At 43.9% G+C, this 19,333-nt stretch overlaps 1 protein-coding gene across 2 annotated transcripts; it reads left to right on the top strand.

Moving 5' to 3' along the window:
• Positions 1 to 1,422: 1,422 nt before the first annotated feature.
• On the top strand, positions 1,423 to 18,010 carry fntb (farnesyltransferase, CAAX box, subunit beta). Of its 2 annotated transcripts, none has more exons than XM_069708483.1 (12): positions 1,423 to 1,645; positions 2,314 to 2,378; positions 5,868 to 5,940; positions 6,789 to 6,880; positions 8,665 to 8,811; positions 9,889 to 9,912; positions 11,862 to 11,948; positions 12,101 to 12,230; positions 15,057 to 15,189; positions 16,183 to 16,294; positions 16,455 to 16,569; positions 17,486 to 18,010. In XM_069708483.1, the coding sequence occupies exons 1-12, from the start codon at positions 1,547 to 1,549 to the stop codon at positions 17,666 to 17,668; spliced, it is 1,260 nt and encodes a 419-aa protein (XP_069564584.1). In that variant the 5' UTR covers positions 1,423 to 1,546; the 3' UTR covers positions 17,669 to 18,010. The 2 variants fall into 2 exon arrangements, with proteins under 2 accessions (XP_069564584.1, XP_069564583.1); XM_069708482.1 differs by having other exon boundaries at positions 9,889 to 9,972.
• Positions 18,011 to 19,333: the final 1,323 nt, after the last annotated feature.

The raw sequence follows: 19,333 nt of genomic DNA, 5'->3' as shown, positions 1-19,333 counted from the left end.
GATGCATTAACTATGCAAGTTAAACCTTGTTAATCTTATTTACTTACTCATTCAGTGATTTGTTAATGCTAACAGTTGATTTGATATTTACTGTATTTATTTTTTGTCTTTGTTTTTAATACTTTCATGTTGATAAAAAAAAAAAAAAAAAAAAAAAAAATCATCCATCCCTCCTTTGTTAATCCTGAACCACCAAAATAAACTGTTGGAACGGCTTTTGGATCTTGTGTTTAAATGTGCACACATCAGATGTTTAGGGAACCAACACCATAACTATAGTTATTTCAATTTATATTAGCTCTGTGCTGATTTCTTGCAACGTATTTGTAATAATATTCAGCGTGGAAACATTTCAACATATTCATGAGTTTTGATAGTTGGAGCACAAATTCAGCGATGCACACGTTGTGAACAAAGAAAGTGTGCAGGAGCCGTGATCACAAACTAATTGCCACATGGTGAACATTGAGGCTTTAGGGGGCCCCTGAGGATCCGGGGACCCGGGCAAGTCATTTCAGTGTGGATCAATTACGTTTACGTGTAATAATGTGATTACCTTCAAATTTGTTTGGAATTTTTACAGTTTTACAACAACCTGCATGAAGATGTCACCTAATGTTGTGGCTCTGTTTTATAGAGTAGCCCCGTGTCAAAATCCACTGCTTAAACAGGGATTATTTGATGTTATCGGCTATTGTCACAAGGACAGATACAGGAGATCATTCCTGCCGACCGCAATAAGACTGTACAATAACTCACCTCTGGCAAAATCCATCACATAACAATAACACTGTTGACTGTGTTTCTTGGTTGTTTGTATATAACATATATAGATATATACTGTACTGTATATACTGTGCATTTTATATTTTATATATTTGCTATTTTACTGCTATTTTATTATTGTATTATTATCTTATTGCTTCTGTATGCTGCTGTAGTGAAAAAAATGTCCCCTCGGGGATTAATAAAGTAACTACCTAACCTATTGTATCTATAACATGCAATGCCTTTAACGGGAACCTGAAGGCAACAGGAGCCTGACAGCAAATGATACCCTGAAATCCAGCAAACTGGTACATTTGAACCTTAACTAAGGTGACCAGTTTTACCTCAGCTGACTTTTGAGGGTTTATTTTGAAAGCTAAATCGCCCCATTTCCGGTCCTCGTGCGCGCGCCTGGGTGGACTCAGACCCACGGTGGAAATAAGTCTCACTGCCTCTTTCGACGTCACTATTAAAACACACAGAGGATTAAATTACATTTCGGACATACACGCGTACAATTTACAAACACTATAAATTAGTATATCACGGTAAAAAAAAAAAACTTCACGTGACGCGAAATCGAAGAAGTTTGTCCCCTCGGAGGCGCCGTAAGCGGCAAAAAAAAAAAAAACCCAACACGTGGTTTCCGCCCACTTGAAGCTCAGCAGGAAACGAGCGGTGTCCGTGGGAAGTGAGCGAGCAATCAAAACAAACTACCAGCGCTGACGTTATATCGTTTCTGCCCCCCCTCCCTCCCCCCACGGTCCGATCACCCGCCATGGACGGCATGCCGACCCCCCTGCGGTGCTTCAGTGAGCACCACTCCGCGGAGATGTTACCGGACGACGGGGTGGAGACGGTGACTTCAGGGGAGCAGGTGAGCGGCGGCGCAGATTAGCTTCGTCGGTGCGCTAATGGTGGTGGAGGAGGAGGAGGAGGAGGAGGAGGGTTTAAAAACAAGAAAGTGGGAGGGGGGGGAGGGGGGGGCTTCACCTGGCTTGTCTCTGGAGTTTAAACGATCTTAATGACCAACCCCGTTCATTAAAATAGCGATCGGGTCCGGTCCGGGTCGGCAAACTTCATCCTGAAGATGGCTAACCCTTAATGAGATTAAGTTAGAAAGAACTCACCGACCTGTTTGACAGTTTACCGAAAGAAATACAATTAAAAAGAAAGCTCCGTATCGCGGTTTTTGTTGTTGTTGTTGTTTGTTGTTGTTGTTGCGGTCTTTACTTTCAGTCGTCGTGTGATTTCAGTTCATCCGGAACTGATCGAGTCACAAACAAACACCTGAAATAAAGTCGACTGCTTGGATGCTGCGTTCACGTGACGTCGTTCATCCCGCTTCTCGGGGCGTGTTCTTTGCCCGAGGTGGCGCCCACCAAACACCAAACACCAAACACCAAACACCAGGCCTCCGCCTCCTGCTGAAGATGTTCACCCTCAGACTGACCTTCACGGTTACTTCACCACGCTTTGTTCTTTCTTTCTTTCTTTTCTTTCTTTCTTTTTCTTTTCTTTCTTTCTTTCTTTCTTTCCGTCTAGAAAAAAGTGGAGCGAAGCATCGAAGAAGTCATCAACGTTTACAAGCAAATACACAGCTTACCACAGTGAGTATCTTACACTGTCCGCGCGCTGCGGAGTTATTGTTGAATTATTATAGCAACTTCCTTCAATAGTAAATGGAGCCAAAGACGCTGGCTGAGATTGGAGAAGTTTGTCTTGAGTTGTTGTTGTTGTTGTTGTTTTTCATTGGTGGAAGGTGTTTTTGTTTTTTTCTCCTTTTTAATCCACATGATCTTCACACTCAGCATTTTTCATGCTGTCGTAAAACATCCGGCCACCGTCAAAAGTCAGCTGCAATTCCTTGTTCTGGTGCTGATCCGGTCGTGCTGATGTCCGACACGAAAACCCTCCCCTGCCGACGTTATTGTTGTTATTATTATTATTATTATTATTATTACTCCCCTGTTTTTATTCTCTCTGCTCTCAAAAGACAAAATACTTTTAAACGTCCGGTTAAAGATTTGGGCGCTGAGATATTAACTACATTTAAAATGGTATTAAATTGGCTCAAAGTTACACAACTGATATTCTTTGAAGGACCGGTGAACAAACGAGTTGTACTTTCGAATCGTCAAAAATAAACCAGTTATGTCAGTTTTAAATGTAATACGAAGTTATCGCTAGAATAGCATTTTCTATGTTTTTGGGGATTACAATACAATATTTATTTCTCTGAATGTTGGTGCTGAGTTGCGTTGTGGGTAAAAGTAGACACCCGGGTTTGGCCGAATTAAAAAAACAAACAAGTACTTTATGAGTCAGACGGTGTTACAGAAGCGTGATGCAAATTTGTCCGAGTACTCTTTGCAGAAAGGTGGGATTGTATTTGTAAAAGACAGAAAATGAAGCAGTTTTGTATTTAAATCGGACATTTGGCGCTTTGTCGGTATTCCTGCGGTAATCACGTGCGGTCGGAGAACACTAGATTGCTCTGACGTCAATTCAGCGCATCTCTACTGCGGCGAGAAAGGCGACCGCGTCGACAAAATAGGTCGTATTTTGTAGTCCTCCACCCGCCGGACTCTCGTCAGGTCCAGCGCGTCTCCGGCCTTCGTGAGGCGTTTCCAAGAACTCCGCTCGTTTTTTTTTTTGTGTGTCTGTGGCAGTTTGTGATCACAGACGCCCGCTGTGCGCCAGCAGAGGCGACCACACAGCGACGCGCGTCGGCTGTCGTCTAAATGGCGCGTCGATGAGCCCACGTACTTTGCTTTCTGCTATCAGCTGTCATCGCTTCTCAACGGGGTGACTCATCTCATTTCTATGACAACCGCCGGACCTGAATGTCCTGAATGGGAGGAGGGGGGTGGGGGGTGTTTGGCACTATAAGAAAATGAACGGCGGTAATCAGCAGAGGTCTTGGGTTGAGTCGTGATTTGTTTGATGCTTTCTGTGCTTTGACCCAGATTCGGGCTTGAACGCACACAGTTAGTTAGTTAGTTAGTTAGTTAGTTAGTTAGTTTTCAACTTTTGAAAGAAAGTTCAAATGAGAGGCAGTTCAGAGGTTAATTGCAGTTTTCTCACATGAGAAAAAGACATCTGACCTTTGTTTTTTTTGTTTTCCGTACCGTATTTTTTTTGCAGCAGCAGCAGTTTAACTGTCCCGATGCGTTTATTCGATGTTGATTTTTAATAAATAATTTGACATATTTCCACCCACATCTGCCAAACATAAAGAGCTCTGTTAGACATTTACAGGAACAAATACCGGCGCAGAACAAGTGGAGGTTGAATTTAAGCAGTTTTATGACAAAGCAGGCAGTGAGTTTATTCTTTCTTCTAATTTGACAACAGCATTGAAACTAGAAGGACAGTCGGAGTGTGCTGATCTCCACCGAGGCCGACAGGCCACTTTGATATGCATATCTGCAACTGCAGGAGCTGAGCATGTCTGGGTACATTTCCAAAACTATCAGTGTTGAAATACGTTTGTGGTGACCTGAAGCTTTCGATGTCCCTGAATGCTCCATAACAGCTGCTGGCTGTGTTAAGCTAAAGCAGGTACACGTGTATCCCCGGAGGATTACTGCTTCCTGGGAATGTAGATTTTAAATTACTTTTATTTTGTCGCTATTGAACTTTACTGCCATCTACTGGATTTAAAGATGTATGACATGCGGCAGGCCAAGTGCCCCGGTCCCCTAATGAAAGGGGAAAATAACTCAGGGCTCTGCTTTGTGTGTGTTGACCCGCGCTGCACCTTTTCACAGAGTTTCATGTAGAATCAGGTTGGTTGATTTTTTTTTTTTTTTTTTTTCTGTTATTCAACAAACAAACAAACAAACTGAAAACAGTGGTGGAGACGGTTAGTCTTCAATCTGTCGAAGTGCTTGAAGGCGCTTCCGGTCAGGAGCAAATATTTATATCGATTTTACTCCAGGTACGGGAAGCACTTAAAGCGTTTCTTTTATTATGGATCTTTTTGCCCTCGCTAAGAAAACTGGAGCCTCGAAACTGCCGCTGCTGCTCGTAGTTTCTGTTTGTGTGTACTTTCCCTTTCGTTTTTCAGTTGACATTGTAGAGAGAGGCAGGAAACACGAGGAGGGAGAAAGAGGTTTGTGATAAGCAGCTGCGGTTCCCCCCTCCCCCCGACAGAAACACGAGAAGAAAATGTGTATTTGCTTCCAGGGCCGTGGTCACGAATCCAACCATTTTAGTGGAGGAAATAAATAAAGAGACTGAAGACGATCAGAATTAAACCCTGCGGGTGTAATTTGTGTTGCCGTATCCTTTCCTAAAGTGTTTAAATAATCCTAAAAATGACCACAAACACCCCGCGCGGTATTACACAAGTCATAAAAAAAAAAAAAAAATGCCAATTACACGATCAGCTGAATATTGGGAGTTGAATGAGCGACACTGATACAAATGTGAATTTTTTTAAAGCAGACGTATCTGCCGGGATCCGATGCAGATGCACGACAAACGGAAGAACAAATGGAAGATGTCAGTAGCTCTGTTCTTCTTTTTTCTTTTAAGGGTGTGGGTTTTTTTTTTCTGCTCAGTTTAAGACTTGAGATTAGAGATGTAACCGTCTTCCCCCAGCGTGTTTGTTTTTTTTTTTTTTTTTTTTAAGGCTGATGCACAAGCAGGCTGAACGCTACTTCCTGCCGCGCACTCATGCACATAATGACGATTAAAGCGATGCATCTTTCCTTTTAGATTCTAATGAGGACAGACCATAATACTCTCCTGTTAATAGAAAGTGATTAAAACATAAGGAGGAAAAAAAAAGCAAAGGAGCCACTAATCAGGCTGCGGAGGCTCTGAAATACCTGAAACATACCAGGGAATTAAAAAATATTTAAAAAAAACAGTGCGTTACGACGGCACAGCCTCGTCGGAAAATGATTTCAATCGTCTGTGTTGCTCAGATTTTCTGCTGCCTGGGGGACAACTTATTATTTCAAACATAAAAAAAAAACAACCTTTTCCACTTGTGTTTTAACTCTAGGTCGGACGTGATATTTATTTCTGTTGCATCGAAGCTGCTTCCTGTTTGTAATCGATCTTCCCGTCCTGTGTTTGTTCCCCAGGCCGACGTTGCTGCGGGAGCAGCACTACCAATATCTCAAGAAGGGCTTGCGTAACTTGTCAGACGCTTACGAGGTACAGTGCACTTCCAACGAACAGAAAACACACGACCCGCGACGCGGATATTGTGTACGTGCAAAGTGGGGGGACACGTTGTGTTTTCGCAGACCCGACGACACGTGAAGCGTTTCCCCGTTTCTCGGCTCACGTCCGCGCAGAGCTTTCATCTCACTTCCTCTTCAGTCCCTGACCTGCAGGACAGTAAACTCCCCGCTGCTGCTCGATCGCTGCCCGATTGGCTCGTCATGCTTCAAATTAAAATACTGCTAAAAAAAAAAGCTTGTTTCCTCTCGGGGAAAGTCACCGTTTGTTTTTGGGTTTTTTTTTTTCTGCGTGCACCATTTTTCTACTCTCGCGGTAAAGGACAGAGAAAGGCATCTGCGTGCCTCCTGCTCAGTAACACGCTGATGTGTCTTCATCATTTCAGAGGTTTTTTTTTTGTTTTTTTTTTCCCCTGTAAAGACAGAAAAACATTGAAACGCATTGACTTTCAGTTTGCGTAGCTGCTGTGTACGTTTGATTAAACATGACTGCAGTCTTTGTAAAGAATCGGGTAAAACAACAACTGGGTCGCGGTTCCACGTAAGAATGCATAATTGTATTGTTTGCGTCATAAATGTTAAACACGGCCGTATATTTACCAGCCGTAGAAAACCTGTGTGTGATATGTGTTTCTGTCCTTTTCCTCCTCGGCCCCGCGGACTTGTTTTCCCTCCTTTCTGTCTCCGACTGACTGATTCCACTGTCTCGTTTATTGCTGTAATTGGTCATCTGATGCCCATTTTGATCGTGTGTGTGTGTGTGTGTGTGTGTGTGTGTGTGTGTGTGTGTGTGTGTGTGTGTGTGTGTGTGTGAGAGAGTAGTGTTTGGATGCTAGCAGACCGTGGCTCTGCTTCTGGATTCTTCACAGTCTGGAGTTACTGGAGGAGCCCATTCCTGTTGCTGTCGCCTCCGAGTGAGTCACACACACACACACACACACACACACACACACACACACACACACACACACACACACACACACACACACACACATAAAAGACTCTACAACCAGTGGCCCAATTGGTGCCAGATGAAGCCTCCACACGGCCAAATACTTTCCATTATTTATTGCTGTTGTATAATTCTCATAATTAGCGCAGCAAAGCAAACAGTGCTGCAAACATGTCAATTCGATAATAATTGTCGTCGTTTAATGTCCCACACGTGCGTAACATATCTCAATGTAATAATGCACGTGCAGACGTTACGTTTTAATTGTATTTGCTGCGCAGCGAGTACGAGGACGGTGTATTCGTTCCAGTTCACATCCTGATTATTCAACTCGGCGCACGGCCGCCGTCCCGGCCACGTAGCGGGAAAGGGAAGGACCTGCGACTGTTTTCCGACTGCGGCGGCCGTGGAAACACGAGGGATAAACATCCGCGAGCCAGCGCCTTACTGTGATTGGATAGAAGCCATCAGTAGCTTTATCGTGCGGCATAAAACATACATTTTTTTTAGGCGAAATAACCAAATTGACCGGCAGATACGTCGGCGGGCGATTCATTCAAACGTTCCGGTTATGTCCGGTAAGAAGTGCAGAGCGGCAGAGGGCCCGACGCTGCAGCTGGGATTCACACACACCAGGCAAGTGACTAACACATAAGTGTACCACGGGTGGAGACGCGGCTATAAATTCTCATCCGTAACATCACAAAGAATTGTCTCCTCTCCGGGGCGCCACAAATTGAAACGTAAGGTTGACTTAAAAGCGTAACTCTTAAATAATCATTCAAACATAAAATAATATGGAGGTCGAGCTGCAGCGTCATACCGGCCGGTGTGGCCCAGGGCTTTGACGGTTAAATCCTTTCCTTGTTGTTTCCATAACAGCAACAATTCATTTCCATTTTCCTTCTGCAACGGACCACTCGCAGCAATAAACAGCAGATATGTTGATGTCAGAAGCGGCGAGAGGTGAACGTTTTTCCCTGACCGATAATTAGGATGAAAAGTAATGACGGTAATGAGCACAATAGCGCAACAATTTTTTTTTTTTTTTTTTTTTTTTTTACACCACTTCAGACGGTGTCGCTGTTTTTGCCACCAAAAAATTGACTAAATTACCGCCAGTCAGAAAAGCGACGCTCTGCAAACCGAGGCGGCGAGGCGGCGACGCCGCGGGCCGCCGACCCACGCGCTCGTTATCGCCGTGAGACGGCGCCAGCCGGTGTGCTCAGACACGCAAACACCACCGGCCCTGTTCGAGGATTCGCAACAATGCAACCCACAGCAGATTCGAAGGAGGGGGTCACGCGGCGGAGAGGAAAGACTGACGTAGGGAACGCGCTGGGGGGGGGGGGGGGTTGAAGAACGGAACGAACGCAGGAAGAAACCGGCGCTCCCGTCCGAGAGAAGACGAAAGTTGGACTTCTTTCTTGGTTATGAAAGTTGTTACCTAGAAATGCAGTTGCCGTGCGGTTTTGGTGCATCTGGTGGTCAAAGGTTATTGGCTGCTCAAGGAGTTTGAAGACGAACCAAAGGTTTATGCCGATTAGGATGCAACGACTGGAAAACGATCATGTTGGTTATATAATTAGTTAATGCCACTAATCAAATATGGACGAAAGGTTTTCTTCTTTGTTTGTCTGATGTTTCCGAAATTTCAGTCACATTCAACTGCTCTTAATGGCGTCTGTCTTATGAGCACAATGAGGAAAAATAAGAGCTCATAACCTCTTGATGTTTCCTCTCCAGTGTATGTCAGTTTCTGGCTCGCTGTCAAAGCCCGACAGGCGGGTTCGCCGGGGGCCCGGGGCAACACGCCCACCTCGCACCCACCTACGCTGCTGTCAACGCCCTCTGCATCATCGGCACAGAAGAGGCCTATAATGTTATAAACAGGTACGGTCACGAGCACGCGACGTCCTCCGCCCGTCTGTCCCGTACTTCACCGAATAAAACCACCACCGTGGTGCAAATACAAAAACGGGCACCGGTCCAGTTGATTGTTTTGTTATTATACTCCTTTATCTTTACTTAGTTCAGACTGCAGACTGTATATAAAATTGGATGTCGACTTCAGGTCTGAAATATGAAGCCAATGTGGAAGTGCTTTTAAAGTGCAATACCACCGAGGGGCCACTAGGGGCTGGCTCAAAAAAAAAAAAAAAAAAAAAACCCTGTGTGCTCCAATTGACTCCCATTCAATTTCTGTCATAAAATACAAATATATATTTTCCCTCAAATCATCTTGGAGTCATTATTTATATTCACTCCCTCTGATCAGAGTTCTTTTGGGTGTTTCCCAAAATAACATCATTAATTAGATATTAGGTCTCAGAGAGAAGCATGTTTGGGGGCATGTCTGTTTGATTGACAGGCCTGGGGTGTTGTTAGGTTTCCCGTATAGGTAGGCGGGGCATCGTGTCCTCAGTTTTCTCAGTCAGATCCGATGAGAATGAAAAGCTGCCTCTGACCTGTCATACAGTTTGAATTCATACGGCTTCAATTCATAAATTTCCGACCTTGAAATTAGAGGCTTTTAATTCATAATTGATGCCTTTAAATCGCTCCCAATTAGTGTGATTGAATTTCTCTGCAGTGCTACTACACCATAACAGCTGCAGCCTTCTTACAGTTGCAGGAGCGCGTTACAGACATATCACGTTCATGTGAATGTTATTTAACCAGCAGCTTATGGTAAGAGCATTTACAGATGCTGTTTGCATCAATTTCGTGTTTACAGTCGAGCTGTGGTTCGTGTTGCTCTGCCGGGCGGCAGATTTAGTCAGCAGGTGTTGACATTACATTGCGGCTTTATTAAATTTGCAGCGGTGCCGCTGCTCCATTTTGCTTCCCTTTCTCTTTCGCTCTGTCCCTGTTCCTCCTCCTCCTCCTCCTCCTCCTCCTCCTCGTATGTGCCGCATCTCCCGCTGTTTCCAATCAACTGATCTCTCCCTCTGTGCCGACCCTCTCCAGGGAGAAGCTGCAAGATTTCCTACGGTCAGTGAAGCAGCCAGATGGCTCGTTTGTGATGCACGTCGGAGGGGAGGTGGACGTCAGGTGAGATCCCTCCTCCACCCTCCGTCCCCTTTCTTTTTGTTTGTTTTTGTTTCCTCTCCTGGTTTAGAATTTGCTTTTTAAATCCATACATCAGCAAAATATAAACATGCAGCATCCTCCTCACTGAAAGAACATTTTGTGCCCACGTTCATTATTGTGTATTTTACAGCTAACTTTGCACATTGTGTTCTCCCCTATTAAGTAGGACATTTTTAAAGACCACGTCTCCCCTTTTATCTCCCTCTCCTTTGTGGGTTTTTTTTTTTTTTTTTTTGGTGCTCTTTTGTTGTTCTTTGGTGTTGATAGTAAAGAGCAGAAATACTCTCTCTTGCATAACGGAGGATTTCTGCCCTTCGAGTTACTCTGCACGGGGGAGGGGAGGGGAGGGGGGGGGGTGGGCAGGGTTTCTTCTTTGAACCTGCTTTGTGTGGCTGTGTTGTTGTTGTTGTCGTCGTCGTCGTTTTTTCTTTAATAAGCAGCTTTGAGGAACCGTCGTCTTGTTTCAACAAAGAACCTCAAAAGTCAAAGTTACTTTTTCTGCTCTCAGGGGAGCCCGTCATCTGTTGCCAGCCAATCGGTGTTGAGCCGTCATTACGTATTATTTCAACTCTTTTCCTCTCGCACAGGTTCGCTTGTCAGTTGCTGTCCCTTAAAAAAAAAAAAAAAAAAAAAAAAACTTTAAAAGAAAAGGCGGCCTTGTTTTAATTTCTGAGTGAATCGAGTGCGCTTCAACGGGTTTTACTGGCCTGAGAAGAAGCAAAGACACGATTCATTTCACTACAAATCAGGCGACGTTCTACGTTTTTCTTATTTTCAACAAATCCTATGAAAACACAAAAGACGACGCTCACTTGATTCGTCTAACAGCTATTGTTTGCGCAGAAAAACGCCTGAAATAGCCGACTCATCGGAGCCGTAGACCTCCGTTATCCCAAAACACATTCTTTCATTACCGTGGGCATGTGCACTCTGGCTTACTGTGAGTCAATCACACATATACTGCCCTGCTGCTGCCAATATTAGAATTTAATGTGAATTAATCCACAGCTGAAAATAGTCCCAAATAAATCAAATGAAGTCTGTTAACGGTTTGTAGCACGTTTAAAGGTCCCATATTTCATATATTTACTTTTTTTTTTTAGGTTTTAAAGCATATATATATATAGACAGATCGATATAATGAGATTTACGAAACACTTTTACCGACAGAGAAATGCTCCCAACTTTAAAATAGCAAGAGTGCTATAGTTGTTTGTTTTTTTCCCATAATAACAGCGTTGTAAATATATTTCTTTATTATTATCAACAAAACCCCTGAAAAAAAAACAATGGATTTTTCCAGCTAACCAAAATGTAAGTCAACGTATGACTTTATTTGTAGTCTGTGACGTCACTGAGCATGCTCAGAGACACGAGTCTGTGTTTTTACCGCTGAAGTGACTAAACTACCCTTTTAATGAGGAAATCCGTTTTTAAAAAAAACGCCATCAGTTTGGCTCACTTGTGACTTTCTGATACTTTCAAACTTTGTTCCGCCGAGGAACGAAGAGGTTTCAGACACAGACGATAGCGGGTGTCTTCAAGGGATTCGTTGCTAATAATAAATGAAGACCAACCCCTGAATTCTTCGATACGCTATTAGTTCTCTGAGCTTCACGGTCTCTTGACCGGCGGAGGAAAACAAAAACGAACAGAACGACTTGTTCAACGCAGACGGCAAAACGTGTTTATGTTTGGTCTGCTGGCAGTCTAAAAAGTTCAATGCTCTGGGAAGATGACGCTTAAGTGGAGCAAGAACCGACTTCCTGCTCACCCACATCTGTTTTTGTTGATCTTTATCGTGTTGTTGTTGTTTTTTTTCTTTCCTTTTTTTTTTTTTTTTTTTACAGGAGCGCGTACTGTGCAGCTTCTGTCGCATCGCTCACGAACATCCTCACATCTAAACTGTTTGAGGACACGACCAGCTGGATCCTCAGGTACGACAAGAGAACCACAGCGGTCCAGTAGTTCATTATTAAAGGCCTTTTTTGTTGTTGTTGTTGTTGTTGTTGTTGTTCCTCTGTTTCTCCAGAAACCGGGCGGTGTTTTTATCTGCATGTTTTAGTGCGCGTTTCCTGTGTGTGTCCAGGTGTCAGAACTGGGAGGGCGGTCTGAGCGGAGTTCCAGGTTTGGAGGCGCACGGCGGCTACACGTTCTGCGGCACCGCCGCCCTCGTCATCCTCGGCAAAGAACACATGCTGGATCTCAAAGCCCTGCTGGTGAGCCCCGCCTCCCCGTTTCTATTGAGATGCACACACATTCGGTAACCTCGGGTTGTTCTTGGCCTGAGTTCAAACAGGAAAAAAACAACAAAAAAGATGCTATCAATACCGAGCTTGTTTTTTGTTTTGTTTTTTTGTTTTTGTTTTTTTAATCTATGATTCTCCTCTGGTCTCGTCTCGGGAGCCTCCCGTTTCCTCGGTCATTTATTCACGACCCAAATTTTTGACATTTTTGAGCCAAATTGATTTCCGAAAAAAAATAAATAAACGCAAAATGCCCCCCCCCCCCCCCTCCACGCATTCTGAAAACATCAAATTACAAACCCGATGAAAGTAAAACGGCAGATTTAACTTGACGTCGTTTTTCCAACGCGTTTAAACTGGCGATTTTCATCAAGTTTAAAAAAAAAAAAAAATGGAAACTGAACTGTATGAAACATTAAATAAGAACTTATTTTCTCGCAAAAAGTCCAGGACCCGCTGTCTCAGATAGACTGGTGTCCTGCTCCCGACATTCATTTTCCTTGCGTTTCAGTGGCGAGTTCTGTCTTGCAAAACTACTTATAGACGGAGCTGTGAGCTATATTTTTTTTTCATTACTTTACGTTGCCACGAGGCTTTTTTTTTTTTTTTTTTTTGCATATCGGAGGACAACGTTTACATCAGTTTCTCTACAGCAGCTCGTGCAGCAACCGTTCGGGAGAGTTGCCTGTAGCGGTGCAGCAGAAGGTGAGAACGGCAGCCTCGGGGCTTTATTATGGGCGGAGGGTTAAAGTCGCGCTCGGCGATTCGGTCGCTTGCTTGACACGGCTTCAGGTTATCTGGAAGAAAAAAGAAAAAAAAAAAAAAAAGAGAGATGAGCCTGTCACTAGGAGCCTGCAGCATTTTTTTTTTTTTTTTTTATCTCGTACTGAAAGCAAAAACATGGCTGGCGTTAAGAATCAGCATATACAGCAACCGCCATCCCTTCTGTCGCCATCCTGGCGCCTCTATTCAAATCCTGTGCAGCTGAAGTTAAATTTGCATGCGACAGGTCGGAGAAGCTCACCTGCCAGCAGACCAATAAAATGCCTCTCTCCCTTGGAACAAGCTCGCAGCCCTGCAGTCGTTTTCCCTCCACAGCGGCCACTTCCCCCCCCCCGTTCCCTATCTCAGTGGGATAAATACTCCTGCGGGGTTTTTTTTGTGTCGTTGATCGGACAAAACGGGCATTTTGAAGATTTTAAACTGTAATTAGCGTTTTTCCACTTCATTGTCAATCAATCTGGCGACACAAACTCCCATCAGCAGCGAGTCCCCCGGTTTGATTCCCGGCCGGCGGGATCTTTACTCTGCTGCTCTATTTCCTAACATATCTATCTAACAAAGGCAAAATTCCCCCCAAAAATTATATGAAGAAATTCCAAAATAAAAAAACATCAAATCAATTGATGAAAACAAAAATCAACACGTTATGCAATAACGATTATTTACAACCATTATTGTAGGGTCTTATCATTTCATCTGATCCGCAGACACGTCTGAAAACACGTCCGATAACAAAACGGCATCACATCGATGATGCATCTCGTACGTTTCTGAGGCCCCAGTTATATAAATATTCTTTCAACGACCATTTTCAAATTCTGCAGCATTCGAGTAGGCGTGCACAAAAATGGCTTTCGTGAAATTGTCCTCCGCTCGGCGCTGTAAGGATGAGTCACTGCATAAAAAGAACAGTCCCATTTTCATCTGAGAGAGAATGAATGAATCATTAATGTTGAGAAAAGAAAAAAAAAACCAAAAAAAAGATTCACATTGAGATTCACGTGGCCTCGTTGTTTTGTTCTGGTTTTTTTTTTTTTTTTTACCCAGTAAAGTTTAATTTCCGTCGGGGACTGTTAACAATCTCTCGACGAGCATCGACCTGTTTCTCCTTGGAAACTTAGTACAAAGCCTCAAAACAACATCCAAGTGAGGAAAATAAAACCTCTAAAAGTCTTCTTTTTTTGTTGTTGTTGTTGTTTTTAGGGCCTTTCAAAAACACTTTGAAGTGGGAAGAAGCACATTTAGCGAATTCCGTTCATTAAAAACCTGCATATTAGTGCCAGCTGCTGCTTTTGACGTTGAGAAACAACAAGGGTGTTGCGGGAGGACGAGATTACGTAATAACCAGGTAAAGGGGAAGTAACGCGTCGGTCTCTTCTGGTCAAATTAAAAAGTGAAATGCAACTCAGAAGTGGCCTGCATGAAGCATTTCTGACGCAACGTGCCTTTGCGTAAAAAAAAAAAGGAGACGTCAACGGGAAACGACTCTTATTTTGAAAAAACACGAGGATATTTGCACGTGACGAGTAGATGAGCAGCTAATTCCTGCATTTTTTTTTTTTTTACACTTGACCAAATGTCCAAAGGCTTGCGATGTCCAGATGTTTTACATTTGATCGGTGTATCTCCTCCCCTGAAACTGCCGTTCGTGTGAAGCTGCCGAAATAAAGTCCTCGAAGTAACGCGGACAAGCTGAACGTCCCCCCTCGCCCGTCCTCGGGCAGCCCGTCCTCCAGCTGGTAATAAAAACCCCAATATCCCATAATTACTCAATCCAAAGCTGAGCGGACTGGATGCGTCCCCAGTTGGCGGTTTCCGTAGGCAACGATATTGCAAATTCCGGCCCATTTTTGAGAAACGGGGAAAAACAAAATCTGCTACGGCTCCACCGCCTCCACCACCACCACCACCACCACCTCCTCCTCTGGTGTTTTTTTTTTTTTTTTTTTTAAAACATCCTCAGAAAGTTTTTGGTGCGACGCGTCGTTTTAACTCGTCGTCCATCTCCGTCCTCAGCGCTGGGTGGTCAGCAGACAGATGCGATTCGAAGGAGGCTTCCAAGGCCGCTGCAATAAACTGGTGGACGGCTGCTACTCTTTCTGGCAAGCTGGACTCTTGCCTCTCCTCCACAGAGCCTTGTTCAAAGAAGGTACATTTGATTTGTGACGTTTTGAGTTACAGTCTTGAAGAGTTTCATTTCAGTCAGTGTCTCCACACGACACTGACAAAAGACCCTCCATTTGCTGTAATTAATATACATATTAATATATATATAATGACAAATTACTGGTCAGTGAAGTCCAAAATGACAGCCGCAGTTACCGTTTATCGCCACAGGGGCCGCCAAAGAGAACCAAACGGAAATCTTCCAGATTGTAACTTCTAAACTTTTGCTTATTAAAGAAAAAGAAAGAAACCTCGCGTATCATGGAGAAATTAATGTGCTAATAACACTTTCAATCTTCAGAATTCCTCTTTTCCCACCAACCTATGAAGAAAATGGCTTCAGCTAATCAACGAAATTTGGATTTTTGTCAAAATTATCTAAAAAAAAACAAAAAAAAGTCAAAGTGTTCAAAGTTCTCCTGGTGCCTCATAATGAGAAAGTAGTGGATCAAATTTGTTGGAAGAATTAAGACTTTGCACTGAATGAATATTGATGGCATACACTTTGGGCTTCTGCCCTGTAATAATGATTAAATTGGCAAGAACTAATATACTGGAACCGGTTGCTTCATTAAAAGTTGATTTATTTCTTTATTTTCTAATGTGGAGAGTAGCTATAGAACGATGTCCTCGTCTCTTTTAAAGTTGGCGTTTTCTGCTGTAAGACTTAATTAAATAGTGAATATTTACTGGGGAAAATAGTCTTTTTGAGTCCATTTTCACCCGGAATTAAAAATTCTATTAATTATTTTCTAACACCTCCTCCCCCTCCCCTTTCAAAACTCCAAATAAACACTTTCAGGTTCTCCTTATTGTGTGTTTTGATCTGTTTAGAAACAAGAACTGAAAACAACGAGTGATGAATAGTGTCTCTGTGGTTGTGTTGTCACATGATATATATATTTATTTTTTTTTTTTTGGGGGGGGGGGGGGTTCTTTCTTTCTTTGGGTCCGCGACTGAACTGTGTTCGTGCAGGAGAGTCGGCGCTGAGTCGGCAGCGGTGGATGTTTGAGCAGCAGGCCTTGCAGGAGTACATCCTCCTGTGCTGTCAGAACCCGACAGGGGGCCTTCTGGACAAACCTGGCAAGTCAGTACCACACCATCTGGTCTCACACACACACACACACACACACACACACACACACACACACACACGCGCGGAGGCCGTACGCAACCACGGGGCGTTGGTGTGGTTGGGACACCATTGATGCGTGTCTCTGTCCTGTGTCGTGTCTGGCTGTGCGCAGGTCCAGAGACTTCTACCACACGTGTTACTGCCTGAGCGGCCTCTCCGTAGCGCAGCACTTCGGGAACATGGACCTCCATCACGAGATGATCCTCGGCAAGGAGGAGAACAGATTGGTGAGGACGCAGCAGCGACCGGGATGGTGGAGGAGGAGGAGGAGGAGGAGGGGGAGGAGGGTCGATTAATTCAGAAATAAGATGATCTGCTGTTAAACCGAGTGGAAGAGCGACTCGGTTCGCGTCGGAGCCCGACGGCACCCCGCGTCCCTTTTTTATTTTTTATTATTATTATTATTTTTTTTAGGGCGATTTTAACGCAGCTGCTGTGGAAGTCCCGTTTATTTGTTGACACATTTAAAACGCAAAAGAAAGCGCGATTCTGTCGCTTGTCATCAAATGTACCGAGTTTTTTCCAGCGCAGTCGGCGTGCTCGGGTCGAATTGAGAGCGGAGGCTCGGAAAGACGCGCTTGACGAAGCGGTGGAAGTGAGACGGGTGACGCGTGGGTTACACATCAAGACGCAAGTGCAAGTCGGTTTCTAGTTTTATTTTCCTGTTTCCTGTTGGGTTACTGGCACTTACAGCTGGTTGCAGTAAGTCCTCCCCCCCCCCCGCCCCCGACCCCCTCCTGCGTACGTATTAATATCAAGTCTCGATGGATAGAGGCAGCAATTTACTGCGAAGTTGCTGTTAAGACGTGCTGTATGAGTAATAGTGAAACTATAATTACACCCACAGCACAAGAGAAACCGGGCCGCTGCAGCTGAAAATAAAGAGTGAACAAATCTTTCACAATCTTCGAACGATCTTATGACACGGTGGTGGTTTTTTTTTTTTTTTTTTTTTTTAACTCGTCTCTTTCTTTTATCCGTCCCTGAATTTTTTTTTTTTTTATTTTGTATTGCAATTTTGCAATGGGAGGTGCTTCATAAATAAAGTGGACCTGACTTGACAAATGAAGGTTTTAAACACGTTAACAAACGTCTTCCTTTCATCCCGTTCTCCCTTTTTTTTTTTTTTTTTTTTTTTTTTAGGCTCCGACTCACCCCGTTTACAACATCTGTCCGGAGAAGGTGGCCCGGGCCCTGCATCACTTCCTGCAGCTGCCCGTCCCCGCGGACGGCCGGACGGCCGCCGGCGTCGGACTGTCGGACCCCGGCTTCGCCTCCACCTCCGCCTCCGCCTCCACCTCCGCAGCAGCCGACCTCCAGTCCTAGTCGGCCCTGGGGCGGAGGCGTCACCGCGCGTGAACTCTCGAGGGCGCCGGGAACTCGGAAGCAGCCCGCGTGGACGAGAACCGGCGCGGACGAGCCCGGGGGAGCGGCGGGACGGTCGCCGCCTCGGCAGACACGGGGGGAGGGGAAGGGGAGGGGAGGGGAGGGGGAGTTTAGGAGGAGTTCGCCCAAGGTTAAAGGTCAACAGTTTTAAAGCGTGAGCAGCCGTCACCGTCAGTTGAGTGTTTGCTTGCGTCGCCTGTTGTTTTCAACCTCTGAAATAAAAATGGGAGCTTTGTAAAAGTTTCAGTATGACCCGAGTTAATAAAACTTTATAACACTTGTCATCGCTGGTGTTCGTAAACGCTTTGGAGTTCCGCGTGATAAATAATCACTATATAAAATTAAGAGACTAATTTTGTAATCTGTGGAAATAAATTGGGTGTTTTGATTCATCATTTCCTGGAAAGAAGTAGTTATCTAATACTAATTACCGGAGAACTAAAAAACACTTAGTTTAATTATAGTTTTAAGCCTGCAGTTAATGATTATTTACTTTGTTTAGTCTATTTGGTTTGGTGTAAAAAAAAAAAAAAAGCCTCTTTTAAAATTTCCTAAAACCTAAGTTGAAGTTTTTTTTTTTTTTTTTTTTTTGCCAAAAGTTTAACCGAATCCAAAAACATATTGTAGTTTATCAGCAACAGTTGATTTCCAGAAGTTTTTTTTGTTGTTTTTTTTTTTTAAGATCCTATTAAATATTTAGTCAACTTGATAATAAAATATGAAATATCCAAATAATTACTTTTAGGCCTGGAGGATGTTCTTAAATCCAGGCGTCGTGTCTGCCTGAGAGCTGCACATGAAAGGAAGCTCCCCAAAACAAAACAAAAAATAAAAAAAAATCCATCCCTTAAATAAGAAAAGACGGATTCACCATGGAAGTAGGTTGGCTGCTGGCTGTTGCTACACAGGAGGTGGCCTAGTTCCCCCCCCCCCCTCCCAACCACATGATTTAAAAAAAAAAAATACTCCGGTGTTAAAAGGGAAAATTATTACATAATATGACTCCTTATTCAAGACACCTGCAGTCGGTGGAAACCAGAAAAACCTGAAGTTATGTTTTGCTTCTCTTAATACCGGCACATCGAGTCCTTGAAGCTTCCCCGGGCGCTGCAGCAGCTGCCCACTGCTCCGGGTGAGGGGGGGGGGGGTGTGTGTGTGTCTAAGAAGAAAAACAGTGTGTGTGTGTGTGTGCATACTGGCAAAATAAGATTCATCTCGCTCTGCAGCAGCCGTGGGAGTTGGAGGAGGAAACCCGTCGTTAAAACTCGCTCCAGGAAATGCTGATATTTCTTCACGCTTCGCTGCCACGACGCCTCCGAAAAAAGACAAAAAAAAAACAACCACAGAATCGCACGTAAAGGATAAAATAGTTTATTTTATAGTCTCATAGTAAAGGTAGGCCTCAACTTGCAAGACAATTGTTGGCAGTATGTACAACATACTTGTAATTTCCATGGAATGGAATCGGACAAACGAAAGACCTACTACACTAATTATATCCTCCTAAATGGAAATCAAATGGAAACAATATACAGACACACACGTTTCCTAGACACGCAAAAAAAATGCTTCCTTTTTTTCCTGGGGGGGAGAGGGAAGGAAGGG

Source organism: Brachyistius frenatus, unplaced genomic scaffold (assembly GCF_029030835.1).
Source record: "Brachyistius frenatus isolate BFR_SWC_R1_liver_20210118 unplaced genomic scaffold, ASM2903083v1 Contig_76, whole genome shotgun sequence".
Classification (NCBI taxonomy): Eukaryota; Metazoa; Chordata; class Actinopteri; family Embiotocidae; genus Brachyistius; species Brachyistius frenatus.
This window is presented reverse-complemented; position numbering and strand designations above follow the sequence as displayed.